A 17,688-nucleotide genomic window follows, 5' to 3' on the forward strand; every position below is an offset into this window, starting at 1 on the left:
TGGTAAAGGAGGTGTCTAAGCTCCCTGACCCAGCAATGGTCCTATCAGTCTCCTGAGCTCGGGGGCCAATCTGTGAAACTTTACCTCTTTGGTCATTCAGGCAATTTGCCTGGCCTGGACGCCACCAACGGGGCTCATATTTACCCTTGTGGAATTTGGAACATTATTTAGTGAGGTTTACCAATGTTATCCTGCAGACAAGTGTGTTGGAGAAACAAAGAATGGCTGTTGTGCTAAATATAGTTGAAGTTAATTACTCAATGACGCAGAGGTGATTTGGACTCTTATTGAGAGAACGAATACAACAAAAAGTTGGCTCAGGAAGTCAGATGATCATTAAGAACAATAACCTGGGAACATATAATCAACTTAGTAAGGAAACAAGAGGTTTCCAGAGTATTTTTCTCTTTACAGGCTTGGGGCAGTCTACTTTTGATGTTACTGATGTTTCTCATTAGCGACAAATAGTTTGTAAAGAAGGGCATATCCCTAATGTTGATTTTCTGCATGCTAAGTATACATTAGCAATAGCTGCTGCATCATGCCACTGTGCCAATTACTTGGTGTATATAATTCAATTATAAGAGTGTATGAGAGGATTTTACTTATAAGGTTTATATTGGAAAGGAAATTAAATGCTCTTTTTATAGACATCAAGCTGACCGATATTAATGCTGGGAAATGGGACACTTCCTGTTTCAGGCATCCAGTGCCAGCATCAAGCACTCTCAGAGTAAAGCTCCTACAATTTTACTGTTCTCCAATAGTGTGAAGAGTATAGGAAATATCTTCAATTGCATCACAGCATATAATGAGAGGCCCTTACCACTCATACAAGAGTATCAGGATTAATCTTCAGTACAGGTAGCAGGCTTTCTGTATTCCATTCAGCTCACCAACTGGCTGTGCAGTCACCCATCTCTGCTGTTTCTTCCACAGAGAACCACATGGTAGTAAAGCACATCAATGGCTAATGTGCCGAAGGCCACACCACATGAAGGGAAAGTGTATTAAACACATACCCCAAACACACTAAAACACAAAAGAAAATGTATTTATTTCTACCATATCTTGCAGGCTGTGTTTCTTTCACTGCATCGAAACAAAAGTGACAGTTTATAACAGACAAACAAAATGGTTGTTGCGCATTATGGATGCTGGAAGAACTTTTTGTCATTAAACTTTAGGAAGGCAGCATCTTTCACAGCAAATGCTGGTACACTAGGTGCCTGCCTGGCAGTAATAGTGACCAGCAGCCATTATAGATCTTCACAGAGCAAGTGACCTGGTTGAGTCACATAATAATGTGATTGATATTGTGTGTATTACTTTCTGACTGTGCTAATTCCAGCATGTATAGTAAAAAAAACATGCATTTATATGGCACCTTTCATGATCACAGGATGTCCCAAATTGTTTTACAGCCAATGAAGTGCTTTTGAAGTTGGTCATTGTTAGAATGTAGGAAATGTGACAGCCAATTTGCGCCAAGCAAGCTTCCACAAACAACAAAGTGATAACTTGTTTTTGTGACATTGATTGAAGGATAAATATTGGCCAGGACACCAGGGAAGTTCACCTGCTCTTCTTTAAAGGAAAAAGAAAAGCTAAGCACCCCCTAAGTACTGCCCTGGGCAGTCAGCCTTGATTTTTGTGCTCAAATCCCAGAGTGAGACTTGAGTCCACAATGTTTTGACTTAGAGTCAAGCATGCTACTAACTGAGCCATGGCTTGCAGATATTGTAACTATGGGGTAGATGTATATATGTCAATGTGCTTACACGAGACTTCCTTGATAGAAGTGCTGATGGGACAAGTGGGCGGTTAGATCAGTGTACTCGATTTGCAGCTCTCACGAACTTCTGGCTTTTATTTCTAATGACTGTAAAATTGGGGTTGCTATCCTACATACTAACTTGTCCAATTGGACCTTCTGCGAGGCTCTACACTGTGAGTGCTAGCTTATAGAATCAAAGAATTGTTACAGCACACAAGGAGGCCATTCAGCCCATCGTGTCTGTGCCCGCTCTTTGCAAGAGCAACTCACCTAGTCCCACTCCCTCACCTTTCCCCCGTAGTCCTGCAATGTTTTTCTGTTCAGATAAATTATCCAATTCTCTTTTGAAAGTTATGATTGAATCTTCCTCCACCACATTCTCAGACAGTGCATTCCAGATCCAAACCACTTGCTATGTAAAAACGTTTTTCCTTATGCCGCCTTTGATTCTTTTGCCATTCATCTTAAATCAGTGTCACCTGGTTTAGCTTGTAAATGTTATGCTATATCTGGCTATTCCAAGCTAAGAAAGCTGAAAGAGCAACAGCTCAATTATATAGTTACCATCATAACATAGGTATTAGATGAGCTTTACCTACAGAAGCCTTCATTTTAGCCAGAATGAGATTAACAACAATGGAATGCAGACATGTAGGGTTATGGAGACAGCAAAAGATTGGGATACAGAAAAATAGGGATGCAGGATATTCGGATTTATAGATGAGAGATTCACAGTTAAACTTGATGTCTCCTGGTTGTTAACGCAACTAAACACAATGTTTTATTATTCTGTTAAACAGTATGATTACTGAGTACAGTCCACACTTTTAAGATAAATCAGTCTGACATGGAAAGCTGCATTTAATTAGGCATTGACTTGGGATTTTGAACTTTCCTCTCCTAATTTAATTAGTGTCAGATCTAGTGAGCTAATAACTTTTGATATAATTTAATTTAAAATAATTATGCAGAACTACCCATTGAATGAGTAAAGGTGACAGGAGCTATTAAAGGTATCTATCTGATCATGAAGCTCTAGGGAGGGACTCCAGTGAAACTGCAATCTGATAAAACACTACGTTTGCACAGTGATTTAGAATACAGCCTGTTTATATTATTGAGTTTCAAAGATAATTAAACTGATAAACAGGTTCTAGAGCTGAGATACAGGGATATGGAAATACTGGAATGTGGTGATAGAGATGAAAGATGTAAGGATAATGAAATGAGATGTGTAAGGATCCAAGGGCAAAGTAGTTTTAACTTTGTCACTTAGTACAGTTTAACACCGTTTTCCCATCATATTAAACAATAAGGTTATTTATTATCCCAAGATTGTATGAGACTTCTATTGGATATGAAGCATCTCCTTTAGTTCCAGTCTAAGTGTCACAAATGTTGGTTTAGCTGCAATTCTGCAGCAGTACAGTTTTACATAGGTGGCAGCACAACTTATAAATGGTCTTTATTAGACTACAAACAGCTTCTGAGACATGCAGAACCAAGAATTAAGAACTGTCTTTGTGTCTTAGTTATTAAGTTGGGCTTCATATTTGATAAATACCATATTTCATTTATGAAGTATAACATGGGTATAATACTGTTAAATTCAAAAACAATGTAAATATTATAGAACACAGGTGACAGACTTACCACATAATTGTTATTAGAAGTGAGGACATTGAGCGTTTCCTACTTCACAACAATGGCTATACTTCAAAAGAGCTTCATTGCTGTAAAGCACTTTGACATGACTTGGGTGCTCATAAATGGCACTATATAAATCCAAAATATCTTTTTATCAGAGCATCCCTGGTACAACACTGTATAAAACAACATTGCCATGGTCCCATTAGTAAAAGCTTTTTAGTGTGCTTTTCCATGTGATTTATTTTGCTATTATAACTATATCTTGCAAAGAAAGTTTTGCTCCCTGCACCAGAATTAACAAGAGATGCTTCCAACAGTGTACTGGAGGAGCAAAACCACGATATCATGGGGCATGCCAGGTTGAACATGATGTATGTTCCTGATTAAAGGCAGTCCTTTACTCTGAAGTGCACCAGACAACCTGAGGTTAAATGGAAATCCAACTGTAAACCAAGAGGAGGAACAAGGCCATTTTAGATGGTGGTGGGAGGAGTGAGGTGAGGTGCTGCTGAAATGGGGCAGATTTTAACTTGCTCTCAGGGAAGAAGAAAATAAATAGGTTGATGGCCATGTTAAATCCCCACTAGAATTTTGAGTATGCAACTCTATGTTGATGGAAACTCTACTCTGAATTTGGAGAATTTAGAACAAATGAAACTCACCAAAAGGGTGGTGTTGTTTATTCACAACTCAGTTACCAATTGCTGCATGGAACACAGGCTCTGAGTACCCTGTTGGACATGACTGGTGTAAAATGTAAGCTGTAATATGAGTTTGACATCCTTCAGCTTTGCTTTTAATGGATTGGGAGCAATTTTACACAACTTCATGTTAGAAGTGTTTAGTCATGTTCCTCAGCAATCAGCTAAATGAGATAGAACCAATGATATGGCACCCTATAATAGATTTCTATAAAGGAAAAACTTAATAGACTGTATTCTTTCTTCATTGCATGGTTTTTCTGTTCAGATTGTTATGACCAGGTGAGAAATGTGTCAAGAGTTCCCTCTCAGCGTTCACCTGGTCTTACTGTAACAGGGTTTAATTTTTAAAACACCATGTTTTAGCTCCCCCTTGGTGGATCCTTGTTCACTGCTTTCCAATTGTAAGGCAAAGAAACCAGCACAAACAGGTTTTCTTAGGTTTACAGAAGGAAAGTTGAAATTTATTAAACTTGAAAGTAAATGCTAATTCGATTGACACCTGCGGATACATGACTCGCCCACACTGGCTCACATATGCGATACACACATGCAAATAGAGACAGAAAAGAGCAGAAGAAAAATAAAGTGGAAAAGTTTGAGGCAATATCTGAAGAGTTTTTGTTACGGTTCTTTGAGCTCACTGTAGAATCCTTGATTATAGGTAGATCTTGCTTTTCATTGGGGCCCAGTATTCTTCTTATACCTTGTTCGCTGTAGGAGACTTTTCTCTCTTGGGGTTCATGTGTCTTCAGTGGATTCAGAGGCTTGTGAGAAAGAGATGGGAGCAGACAGGAGAGATCTTCTCAGTCCAGGAGCAAACAGTCTTTCTCCAGTTCAAACTCTCTGTGGCTAGTTCAGAAGACCCTGGAACAGCCAGTTAGTCATGTGACCAGCTGGTCCAACCAGCCCTGGTCCCTGTGGATTGCATCACCCCAGTAGCCCTGGAATGCACTTCCCCACCCCCTCACTTTCTGGTGATCAACATCCATTGTGGGTTGAATGTATCAGGGAATGGTCCTTTGTCTACACAAGCACCGTCTGTTCGTATGCAAATATTTTCGATCCAAGTCTGGCAGCTCTTGTAATAGGCCTTCTCTTCTTTAGAAGCCTGCTCAGGTTGGGAAAAAGGAACCCGACCCAAACCCGACCAAACCACAGTGGACCCGAGCCCGACCTGGCCCGAGTTCCTCCGATTTAGCCCCGGGCCTGACCCGACCCGATCCCGCCCCGACTCAACTGGACCCGAGCCCCACCCGACCATCCGTTTACTTACCTTCCTGACACCGAACCTGCAAGAAGCTGCAGCACATGCGTGATGATGTCATAGTGACGTCATTTGCTCACTGCATAGACTCAGTTTTGTCCCGGACTCCCAGCTCAGGTAAGTTTTTTAATTTCAATAATTACCAGCAGAGCACTTACCCTGTGTCTCTGGATGGACCCGACCCGAGCCGAGCCCGAAAGCCAGACCCTGAAGATGGACCCGATCCGGCCCGAACCCGAAACATGTGGTCGGGCCCCGTCGGGTTCGGGTCCCGTCAGGTTCGGGTCGGGTAGCAGGCCTCTACTCTTCTTCACAGCAACAATTTGAAATTTAATGTCTACATGGTGAAATTAATATGCCTCATTCTTGGCAGGTGGGGGCCCAGCATGACATGATGTACGTAACTATGACTAAGATGGGTATGGGTCAGGAATACCTAATACTGACTATATGTAGATAGGTGGGCTCTATTCTGCAATACACTGATAATGCAAAGAAAGATACATCAGATTTACCTGCTCCTGCACCTGGTTCTAATGGATCACCTGGATTCAGAGGAAAAGCAGGCGAGAGTTTGGCTTTCCCCACCGGATGTTTTGCCATGTGTTGTGTCCTAGGTGATTTTTACATCCAGGTGAAGGAATAGGAAAATTCTAAACCAACATTAGTACCAAATGTTTACATCTGTAACTGTTGATAAATAAGGATGCATCATTCAGCCTTGTCACTTTACATTTTATCTTCACATGAACTAGGAATACAGTGAGATGTTAAATGAACTTAAAATAAATCTGTAACATATCCTACACAGCATTTATGTATGCATTTGTCTAACGGCCCTGCAACTGTGAATTGTGCTCAAGTTATGAGCCTTTCACCCTGTTCATATTGGCATTGTCATGGAATGAGGTGATGATACTTAGTATCTTTGGTGGACATCCGATCTTTGCTCGTAGTCTGAAGAGACCACGTCTGCTGACGAGGTCAAAGGCTTTTGTGCGATGTATGAAAGCAACGTAGAAGGGCATCTGTTGTTCACGGCATTTCTCCTGTAGCTGGCAATGGGAGAACAGCATGTCAATGGTGGATTCAGCATAGCAGTGCCTCATCAGACCCCTTTCCTATCCTGTGTGGTGAGAAACAGGGCTGTGTTCTCGCACCTACACTGTTTGGGATGTTCTTCTCCCTGCTGCTCTCACATGCGTTCAAGTCTTCAGAAGAAGGAATTTTCCTCCACACAAGATCAGTTGGCAGGTTGTTCAACCTTGCCCCTCTTAGAGCGAAGACCAAAGTACGGAAGGTCCTCATCAGTGAACTCCTCTTTGCTGACGATACTGCATTAACATCTCACACTGAAGAGTGTCTGCAGAGACTCATTGACAGGATTGTGGTTGCCTGCAACGAATTTGGCCTAATCAAGAAAATGAACATCATGGGACAGGACATCAGAAATGCTCCGTCCATCAATATTGGCGACCACGCTCTGGAAGTGGTTCAAGAGTTCACCTACCTAGGCTCAACTATCACCAGCAACCTGTCTTTCGATGCAGAAATCAACAAGCGCATGGGAAGGGCGTGCGCTGCTATGTCCAGACTGGCCAAGAGAGTGTGGGAAAATGGCGCACTGACACGGAACACAAAAGTCCGAGTGTATCAAGCCTGTGTCCTCAGTACCTTGCTCTACAGCAGTAAGACCTGGACAATGTATGTCAGCCAAGAGCGAAGTCTCAATTCATTCCGTCTTTGCTGCCTCCGGAGAATCCTTGGCATCAGGTGGCAGGACCGTATCTCCAACACAGAAGTCCTCGAGTTGGCCAACATCCCCAGCATATACACCCTACTGAGCCAGCAGCGCTTGAGATGGCTTGGCCATGTGAGCCACATGGAAGATGGCAGGATCCCCAACGACACGTTGTACAGCGAGCTCGTCACTGGTATCAGACCCACCGGCCGTCCATGTCTCCACTTTAAAGACATCTGCAAACGCGACATGAAATCCTGTGACATTGATCACTAGTCGTGGGAGTCAGTTGCCAGTGATCGCCAGAGCTGACGGACAGCCATAAAGACGGGGCTGAAGAGTGGCGAGTCGAAGAGACTTAGCAGTTGGCAGGAAAAAAGACAGAAGCACAAGGAGAGAGCCAACTGTATAACAGCCCCGACAACCAATTTTATCTGCAGCGCCTGTGGAAGAGTCTGTCACTCTAGAATTGGCCTTTATAGCCACTCTAGGCGCTGTTTCACAAACCACTGACCACCTCTAGGTGCTTACCCATTGTCTCTCGAGACAAGGAGGCCAAAGAGAGAGAGTGAGAAAGAGATATTGGCATTGCTCCTTTCACTGCGAACCAAGAAAACACTGCTGATGTCTGATCTTTTGGATTCATTTCACAGTAGCGTTGCAGTTCAGAGGCCGGATGCCTAAGTTGTAGATGAATTGTTTGCGAAGTGACCATACGGCTGGCTGATAGTCAAATCTGTTCAGTCTTGGTTGGCCATCTCAGTCTGCTGTTGTCAAGTTTTCTGTTGTGGCAGAAAAGGCAGCAGTTGTGGAAAACTCTGCTGCCTTTGAAGGGGTTTGTGCATGCGGTGAGGAGGAGAGAAGGAAGTCTATGATGAAGTACTGAAGTAAAGGGACAAAACCTTTGGTTCTGACATTTCTTGCTGCTACTTGGGCTTTGTGCTTCTCTGAACTCTCCCTCTGTTGCTGTTTATTAACCTTCCCTTGTGGCATCTTGCTGGTGACTAAGCATCACATTTAGATACAGAGTAAGGCGCATCAGTACATGGAGGGCTGGATGTTTGTATACTTGGCGTCAGTTGTATAGAGGTCCTTTCAGCAGTTTCAATCCATTAAAGCTGTGGCTATCATCAGCTGGTGTAATCAAAGCAATTGTATTGTTAAAGGCCATCCAGCTGAAAAATATTAATGCAAAATGCATGAATCATCCTGGAAGAGGGCAAAGTCATTTTACAGCATTGAAAACAAAAAGAGCCAGCTTTTATTCCCAAAGACTTCCTTTAATTTCTGCCTTGTGTTAGCTGTAGGTCCCAATAGTTTCTGGTAAGTGTTGTTTTGTTGAACAATAAGAAGGTTGTTGATCTGCAAGTATTTCCCAATTTTCTCAGATCTTTTTTTAAGACTTTTCTGTTTTGCCTTTCAAAGTACAATACTGCAGATGCTGGAAATCTGAAATAAAATCAGAAAATGCTGGAAATACTCAGCAGTTCTCGCAGCATTTGTGGTGAGAGAAACAGCGTTCATGTTATTGACCTGAAACGTTAACTCTGTTTCTCTGTCCACACATCCTGCCAGACCTGCTGAGTATTTCCAGCATTTTCTGTTTTTATTCCTGTTATGCATTGCTGTGAAGTTTCTGAACACAACATTTACTTCTTTCCACAGAGGGAAGTGAAGGACGTGATAACACCAATTGTCTTTGAAGTGACATACGACTTGGGCAAACACGTAATTGGTGGCAAATCTGAGAAGGAGCTTCCAGCTTTAAAGCCAATTCTGCGCTGGAGGAAGGGACATAAGCTGGCTCAGCAAAACCAGGTGAAACTTAGATCAGAATATTGAAGTACAACAAATGCCACATTTCCTGTTCTTTATGTACACTTGTTATTATAATTTTTCAAAATGAAGTGCAAGTTCTAAGCAGACTGATACCATAGTCAGCAACAGGTAAATCCATTCACTTGAACCCCTTGAGGGCAGTGATAGCTCTTCCATGCACAAACCAAGCATCATAAGCTCAGTGTTTTACTTCATTCCACAGATCCTGGAATTTGATGGTTCTTTATGTGAAGCTTCACTTTCTGACAGAGTGACATTCTGACAATAATTCACAGCTATTATTTCAGCAGATGTTTTGTAAGAATAGAAACCTGGCAAAGTCTCTGAGAGATCAAAGGGTTAATGAAGATCTCATTTTAATAACTAGTCACGAAGTAATCCTTTAACGTGCTATCAAGTTGAAATTGCTGTGTAATTGATTGAAAAATGCGCCAGTATTATTATACTGAAAATAATCTAAAGCCCATTATCCAAATTGTCTTATTTCGGCAGTGATAGATGCATCATTTGTAATTGTGAAGTGCAGAATCTTGTTGAGTAATTATCTTTTGATCTGAGTGGAAGTGTATTATTTTACTTCAAAATGCTCATGTGATTTTCTCACCCATTATTACATTAGAAAACTTTGTATGTTACAAATATTTGCAAATGTTTATATTATAATGTTTGCTGGTTTGACTTGCCATTCGCCAGAGTACAAAATCTGTATTATGCTGTGTATTTCGGATGGGAAAAGGCATTCAGACTTGTACACACTTGCACCCACTTTTTGCTAGATTCATCCCAATATACCTACCCTTGCCCCCACCCACTTTACCTCTTGGAGGAGGCAAGAAAACATAAAAACATGAAGACAATTCAGGAATCTATCAAAAATGGCTCTCCCATTTCTCATGGGTGATCAGATAAGCCTCTGGACAACCCAGATCCTCTAAGAAAAATAAGACCAACACATCCAAACTCACTTTTTACTTTTGCAGTTTAAATGAGTGATTCCCTAGTTCTGCGTGGCTCCCTCACCTCAGACTATCCACTTGTGTGTTATAGATGCCTTTAATACCTTTTGAAGCCCTGAATCTGTTCCCCTTCAAGTCTGCCTTTTTCCAGCATAGCCAAACCCAAGGCATGAAGTCTGTCTCCATAGCTCAGCGCTCGCAGGCTGGAGATCATGTCTGGTGCTGTTCTCTATACCATCTCTGAGCCAAAATGTCCTCTTGAGGTACCAAGCTATCCAAATCCAGTTGCTATCTATTCCCTTCTTCTCAGGGTATGAATCTACTGTGCAATTTAGTATTTTGCGTGAATTACTGTACTACACATTCCCTACACCAGATAGTCACTAAATGTAATGAACATAAGCAGAGTGAGCACCAAACCATGGGGCATCCTATTAATGATAGGATCCCATTGGGAAGTACCCTCATTTAAAATCAATTTTTGCTTAAAGACATTTAACCAACCTGACAACTACAGGCCAGTCAGCCTAACATCAATGATGCAGAAACTTTTAGAGACAGTAGTCCAGAAAAATTTAATTGTCATTTGCAAAATTATTGGCTAATGAATGAAAGCCCACATGCATTTGTTAAAGATAAGTTGTGTTTCACTAACTTGATCAAGTTCTTTGATAAAATAATGGAAAGGGTTGATGAGGGTAGTGCGGTTGATGTAGCGGATATGAACTTTCAAAAGGCGTTTGAAAAAGTACCACATAATAGACTATATTGCACAATTGAAGCCCGTGGGATTAAAGGGACAGTGTCAAAATTGCCTAAGACAGTGTAGTGGTGAACAGTTATTTTTCAAAATGGAGAGAAACATAAAATGGTTCTCTTCAGGGGTCGGTATTAGGAACACTGCTCTTTTTTATATATATTAATGATCTGGACTTGGGTATTCAGGGCATAATTTCAAAGTTTCGATAACATGACATTTTAGAAATGTAGTAAACAATGATGATGATGATAACAGACTTCAGGGGTCACAGATGAACCAGTGAAATGGATAGACACATGACCGGTGAAACTTAATACAGAGAAGTGTGAAGCGATACATTTTAGTCGGAAGAATGATGAGAGGCAATATAAATTGAATGCTACAGTTTTAAAGGGGGAGGAGGAACAGAGTGACTTGGGTGTATCTGCACAGACCTTTAAAGGTAGTAGGATAGGTTGGAAGGCAGTTTGAAAAATATCATATGGGTTCCTTGGCTTTATTAATATAGGCAATGGGTGAGAACTTCAGTGGTATGGTGATATGCAGACTTACCTCTATTCTTTGAGGGCAGGCAGTGCTGCTGTCTGTCATCTGCGCAACCAGTGCGGCATTCATCATTGATATGGCCGCACACAGCTGCTTTCTTGGCGTGCCCCCAAACACGTGAAAACGGTGCGATCCTGACGCCACACAATCCAACTGGCTGATATGATTCCAGGATACCAAAATTGAACAACCCAGCTCCTGGCAATGCCTGCATTGTCGACTCTTAAAATGAAGAAACATAAGGTAGCAAAGTGGCCCTCCATTATCGTTATTTAAAGGTCCATGCACCCTGATTACAGGTTAGTAAAATTTATTGAAGTTCTTCACTGGGAAGGGTCTGTAAGTACTCAGGTGTGTTTTTGGAGGTGTATTGGTGTATTTGCCAGAGAGTGTTGCCACATTCTTATTGGGAGAATAGAGGAGTAAATGACCTGTACACACAAAGGCTGCAATAGGTATGGGGGAAGCAATGATAGTGCTGCTGGGTCTGCATTACCAAAGAGAAATGGAGCAGAGACTGCGGAAAAGGCAAGCTGCATGCCATGCCCTCTGCCAACTTGGAGGCGGACTCCTCCATGCTCCTCAACAATGACAGGAGGCTGTCTGACAGGCCAGCCAATGCACCCAACATCTCAGTGTGCATGCCCCATTGAGGTCCTCATCTGAATCCTCTGCAGCAAGAACTCGTCTATGCTTTTGCTCTGCAGAGAGCAGGCACACAAACCATCCTTTACCTCTTGCCTGGATCCAACCCAATCGTGCCTTGATGACTCAACACTTGCTGATCCCAACTCTGTAGTAACCTCCTAGATAAGTGCAGTGCCAGTACCTGAGCTTGTGGCTGTGAGCGTCGGATCAAATGGTAGGGCCTCTTCATTAGAGCTGTGCTGTTGCTCTCCCTCTTCCTCCTTGAGCTACTGTGGCTGGGTAGGCAGCAGCTGTTGGATGTCTGAAAGCAGGGACTCAGAAGGGGAAGGTTGGGGTGAGGGGGGTGGAAAGCAATGGTTATGGGCTCAGGAGATGCAGGCAATCTTGTCCCCCTGCCGCCTTCTATTGCGAACCATCTTGTCCTACAAGAGAGAGGGCAGAATGTCTGTTGAGGTGATCTGCCTGCCATAGCTGAATAGTATATGTAGACACTGAAAGGTGGGTGTGAGGCTGGAAGCATTGATAGTTGTGTGAGATTGAGTTGGAATATTTGGATGTTAGGTGCGAGTCCTGAGTACCAAGGAATGCTGCTGGGTGAGTGATGGGGATGTAGTGCATTGAGCAGTGTGAGTTGGTGGAGCAACTGGTAGGAGATATCGTGAAGATGAGGTCATTAAACTTCTTGTGGCACTGCTACCAGATCCTCGGTTCCGGACTCTGAGAATTGACCCTCCTCGCCACCTGCTCCCACTCTTTTCTGAGGGTGGTTTTGAGGGTCTCCTGGCCCCTGTGGGATCATGGTGTCTCTCCTCCAGCCCACCTGGAACACTAACACCTCCGGCACTGCATCCATCAGTCTTGATCCTTCTGCATGCCCTGATGTTCATTTTTGAGGATTTTCCACTGTGGCAATCTTTTTTTTCAACTTGTCTTTGAGAGGCAGCCTGCATTTATGAAAAAGCAGGCTGCCTGTACCATGTGATCAGGAAACAGTGTTGCCATCGCCACCTACTGTGTGCAGACCATGCCAGCAGCATTGCAAAGAGAAGACCAGCATTGGAGGCCCAGACTCTTATGCTGAAATTATTCAGGTGAGGGGGATAGACCAATTTTATATCTTACCTACCTCGATCTGAATGGGCATGGCCACGTCACGAACCATGGCCCCCGTGCCCAGAAATCAGGGTGATTGAATTTTGTGCCCATTGGGTACAAAGACAAATACGTTTGCTAAACCTTTATAAAACATTGGCTAGGACTCAGTTGGAGCATTTTAATTCTGGTCACCACATTTAAGGAAGAATGTTGAGGCCTTAAGAGGGGGTGGAAGAAATTTGCTTCAATCTCACCTGGATGAGGGACTTTGGTTAAGTTGAGAGACTGAAGAAGCTGGTTGTTCTCCTTGGAGTAGGGAGATTTAATAGGGGTGTTCAAAATCATCAATGGTTTTGCTGGAGCAAATAAGGAGAAACTGTTTCCAGTGACAGAAAGGTTGGTAACCAGAGGACACAGATCTACGGCTATAAAAAAATAAATAAAAGCGGGATCAGTTTTTTTTTCACACAGCAAGTTGTTGTAACCTGGAGCACACTGCCTAAAAAGATTGGTGGGAGCCAGACCAAAAGTAATTTTCAAAAGAGATTTGGATAAATACTTGAAAGGAGAAAAAGTAGAGGGCTGTGGGGAAAGAGCAGGGGCGTGGGACTACTTGTGCTCATTCAAAGAACCAAATGGCCTCCTCCTGTGCTGTATCATTCTATGATTCTGTTTGTGATCCATTATACATTGGAATTTAATTTTAGCACAGAATCCTTTTTACAGAACTTGATCAAAAGTTTTAGGAAATCCAAGTAGATAATGTCCATTACGTCTCTACAATATGTAATTCTAATGACTTTAGATCGCACACATTATGATGTTGCGTTGAATGTCCCCTGTCACATATAGTGTTTTAGATGATCATTAATAGCATTCCTAATGATGGTTTCCATTAACTTCCTCACCAGACAGGTTAAACTCACTATTCTATGGTTACCAGGTTATAAGTTTTGATCCTTTTTTATAAAACAAGGACGCCTTTCTGCAATTATCTGGCTCTTCTCAGTGAAATATTTGACTAAGCCATCACATATGACCTCTTCCATTTCTTTCAGTACCCTAAGATTAATTAGATTTGTGTCTCACGCTTTTTCCACCTTGAACCTTTTAATTTAGATTGCATCATGTCCCTTGAGATGTACAAGTAACCCATTTGAACTTCAGTTTATCTGTTACAGGAGAGGCCCAATTCAGCTTTAAGACAGTTAAGTATCTGTTCCAACTCTGCAGTCATTCCCTTATCATTTAGAATTCTGCATGAGTCAATTTCTTTTCTGTCTCTTGGGGATATATAATTTTTCATAACCTTCAGTATTTTTATTTTTGAGGTATCCTATTTTCTTTGTGTGCTGTAAACATCTTCATTGAATCTGAGTTTCGTAGTTAGAAAATTCTTTTCAGCAAGAGGGTACTTTATTAGTGGAATCAATGTCTGCAAAGTTTGTTACGGGTAGAAATTTTCATGAGTAATAATTAAATAAAAGTACAATAGACATCTGCCGATGGACCGATTTCACAGTTAGCCATTTAAGAGCACTGTTGGGTGGAGGCCAGGTGCTTCCTCCGAGTACATCGGGAAGTTTGGAGGAACAGGTGTTGCTGGGCTGTCTTTACAGCTGTATTAAAGATGACCGTGGCTGATTTCATTCAACACACGGCAACTGCCTTGGCTGTAGATTCTTGTATGGCTCCAAAAGGTTGTCAAAACAACTAAAATTAAAAATGGAGGTTCGCGTTATTTAATATCTTTATCCTGCACAGGTCTACCTATATCACAAATGTGAGATAGTGAGTCAACAGGGGTGAGTGTTTAAGGTTCTAGTTATCCATAGGGGTTTCTTGGTCTCCTACCTTAATTTTAGCAAGTGTAAATTGGTGTCTTGGTAATATTGGTATAAATAACTATTTTTAGCCATTTACAAATTTTCTTTGGGAGTTATGGTGGTCTGCCATGAAGATGCACCATAACTGGGAGAACCCTTGTGGAATTTCAGGGCTCAAGACTGTCATTGGTGCCGACTATATGTCCATATTTGTGCAGGTTAAAATCCATCCTCATGAGCTGTTAGCTGCATTTTTCCAGACTGCTGGAGACTGTACCCAAATATTGGTGTTGGTGTGGTACTTAGTGACTAACTGAGGGTTACAGAATGTTTCAAGGAGAATTTACTCCCACTGGTTTACACTCAATGGGCCAGATTTTTCTGTCAAAATAACAATGGCACTAATGGCGCTCACCATTAATTATGTGCAAATCACAAAGCAGCTTCAGACAAAGGCAGATGCAAGGTTAAATGCCATTAGCTTCCTAAAAATGGCACCTTGCTGTCTGACTCACATTCAAATGCATTGTACTTGCATGGTAGACATGAACTAAACTCACCTCAGAAATTTAGGGCATGTCCATTTCAGCTGAAGTACCTTTTTAAATAATGTGACAAGTGTTACTTATTTCCAAACAACCTCTCTGGCACTGACAATTAACGTACAACTTTGGAGTTTCATTCCTTCAACCATTGCTGAAGATTTAAAGAAAAGCTAACTTTTAAAAACTTTTTCTTTCTGTCTTTTTCCCACTTTATTAATCCAATCTATTTACCGCCCCCACCCCCTTTATTTTGCTTCTGTACCTGATTTTAAATTGAATTCACTATTATAACATACACTTCCTGGTTCATTCAGACTCTGCTGTTTAACACTGCTTCAGTCTGATTGGTTAAGGAAATAGATGGTTGCTTGCCCTGTTGGCACAGATTACAGCAAATCACCATTCAAATGTTCATGGAAATTAAATGGGCAAGGGCATGTAAACACAAGAAATAGGAGCAGAAGTTGACCATATGGCCCATCGAGTCTGCTCCGCCATTCAGTACGATCATGGCTGATCTTGGACTTGAATTCCACTTTCCTGCCCACTCCCCATATCCCTTGATTCCATACGAGACCAAAAATCTATCTATCCCAGCCTCAAATGTATTCAATGATGGAGCATCCACAACCCTCTGGGGTAGAGAATTCCGAAGATTCACAACCCTTTGAGTGTAGTAATTTCTCCTCATCTCAGTCCTGAATGAATGGCTCCTTATCCTGAGACTGTGTCCCCATGTTCTAAATTCCCCCCTCAGCTTCTACCCTATCAAACCCTTTCAGATTCTTGTATGTCTCAATTAGATCGCCTCTCATTCTTCTGAACTCCAGAGAATATAGGCCGAATTTACTCAGCCTCTCATCATAGGACAACCGCCTCATCCCAGGGATCAATTTAGTAAATCTTCGCTGCACTGCCTCCAGTCCAAGTATATCCTTTCTTAAATGTGGAGACCAAAACTGCACACAGTATTCCAGGTGCAGTCTCACCAAAGCCCGGTACAATTTTAGTAAGACTTCTTTATCCCTGTACTCCAAAAGGCCAACATGCCATTTGCCTTCCCAATAGCCTGCTACACCTGTATGTTAACTTTGTGCGTTCCTTGTACGAGTACACTCTTGAACATCAATACCTACCAATTTCACACCTTTTAAAAAATATTCTGCTTTTCTATTTTTATGACCGAAGTAAACAACTTCACACTTCCCTACGTTATACTCCATTTGCCATCTTGTTGCCCACTCACTCACTTAACCTGTCTATATCTCTTTGCAGCCCATCTAGGTCCTCCCCGCAGCTTAGCTTTCCACCAAGCTACACCTCCAGCAAAGTCACTTCAGAGGAGTGGGAACTGCTCCAAGCAATAATCAATCTTTCATATTAACTTCCCAGAACATGTACTGGACCCTCCCTTAACTTTTTTTGTTTAAGTGAAAAACAGTATTTTTTAAAACCTTTTTCAAAACTATATATTCCTGTGTCATTCTAGTGGATCTTCACTGCACCCCATACATGGCTTAACATCCACCCTATAAGAAAAAGAAAGAAAAAAGATAAGTTAGTGCTGGTAAATGAAAAATTAGTAATCAAGCATAGTTATTCACCATTTGAATCTTTAGCAATCATATCAAAGTATTGATGCCCAATAAATGTTCCAAGTAGAAGGAAGAAGTCGAGTGCAAGGTGGTTCTCATTGGTAGAGGAAAACACACAGGAGAATTCAAGGACTTGGGCTGTAACTAAAAATGTGACGCCTACTGGAAAGTGCAGATTATAATACGCATTGACCAAAGTCAGACTGGCAGCCAAATGTAGTGGCAGTGGAGCTCTGCATACACATCTCTGACACACAAGTAGATGCATGCTCCAACATAAAGCACCTTGGGATGTTGTGCTATGTTAAAGAGGCTATATAATTGCTAGTTGTTGTTGAGATCTGCTATTCCCTACAGCTAGCCTTTAACACTTGAGTTTGGAAGTGTTTGTATTTTCCTGACACCAGAAAAAAATCCATTCAAGGTCTTAAAACATCTCTGAAAGCACTGCAATCTCATGGGTACTTTTGAATTAGTGCTGCACCTGATTTGAGTTAAATTAAATTATACTGTAACTCGAGTCTATTGAGAAACTGTACTGGAGAGGAGCTGACACCAACTGATTTTAGTGCACAAGAGTGTCAGAATAACATCAGAAATAGGAGCAGGCGTACGCCATTCGGCCCCTTGAGCCTGCTCCACCATTCAATAAGATCATGGCTGATCTGATTGTGGCCTTAACTCTACTTTCCTGTCAGCCCTCTATAACCCTTGACTCCTTTGTAGATCAAAAATCAGTCTA

General features: G+C 41.8%; 1 protein-coding gene across 2 annotated transcripts in view; it reads left to right on the forward strand.

Moving 5' to 3' along the window:
- The window catches only part of itga9 (integrin, alpha 9), a 550,508-nt gene that overhangs the window by 336,413 nt on the left and 196,407 nt on the right, over positions 1–17,688 (forward strand). For both annotated transcript variants that reach the window (XM_068032283.1, XM_068032284.1), the window contains one exon: positions 8,802–8,954. In XM_068032283.1, coding sequence (XP_067888384.1) covers positions 8,802–8,954 — 153 coding nt within the window. The remainder of the gene's footprint in view (positions 1–8,801; positions 8,955–17,688) is intronic.

Source organism: Heterodontus francisci, chromosome 5 (genome assembly GCF_036365525.1).
Source record: "Heterodontus francisci isolate sHetFra1 chromosome 5, sHetFra1.hap1, whole genome shotgun sequence".
Lineage (NCBI taxonomy): Eukaryota > Metazoa > Chordata > Chondrichthyes > Heterodontiformes > Heterodontidae > Heterodontus > Heterodontus francisci.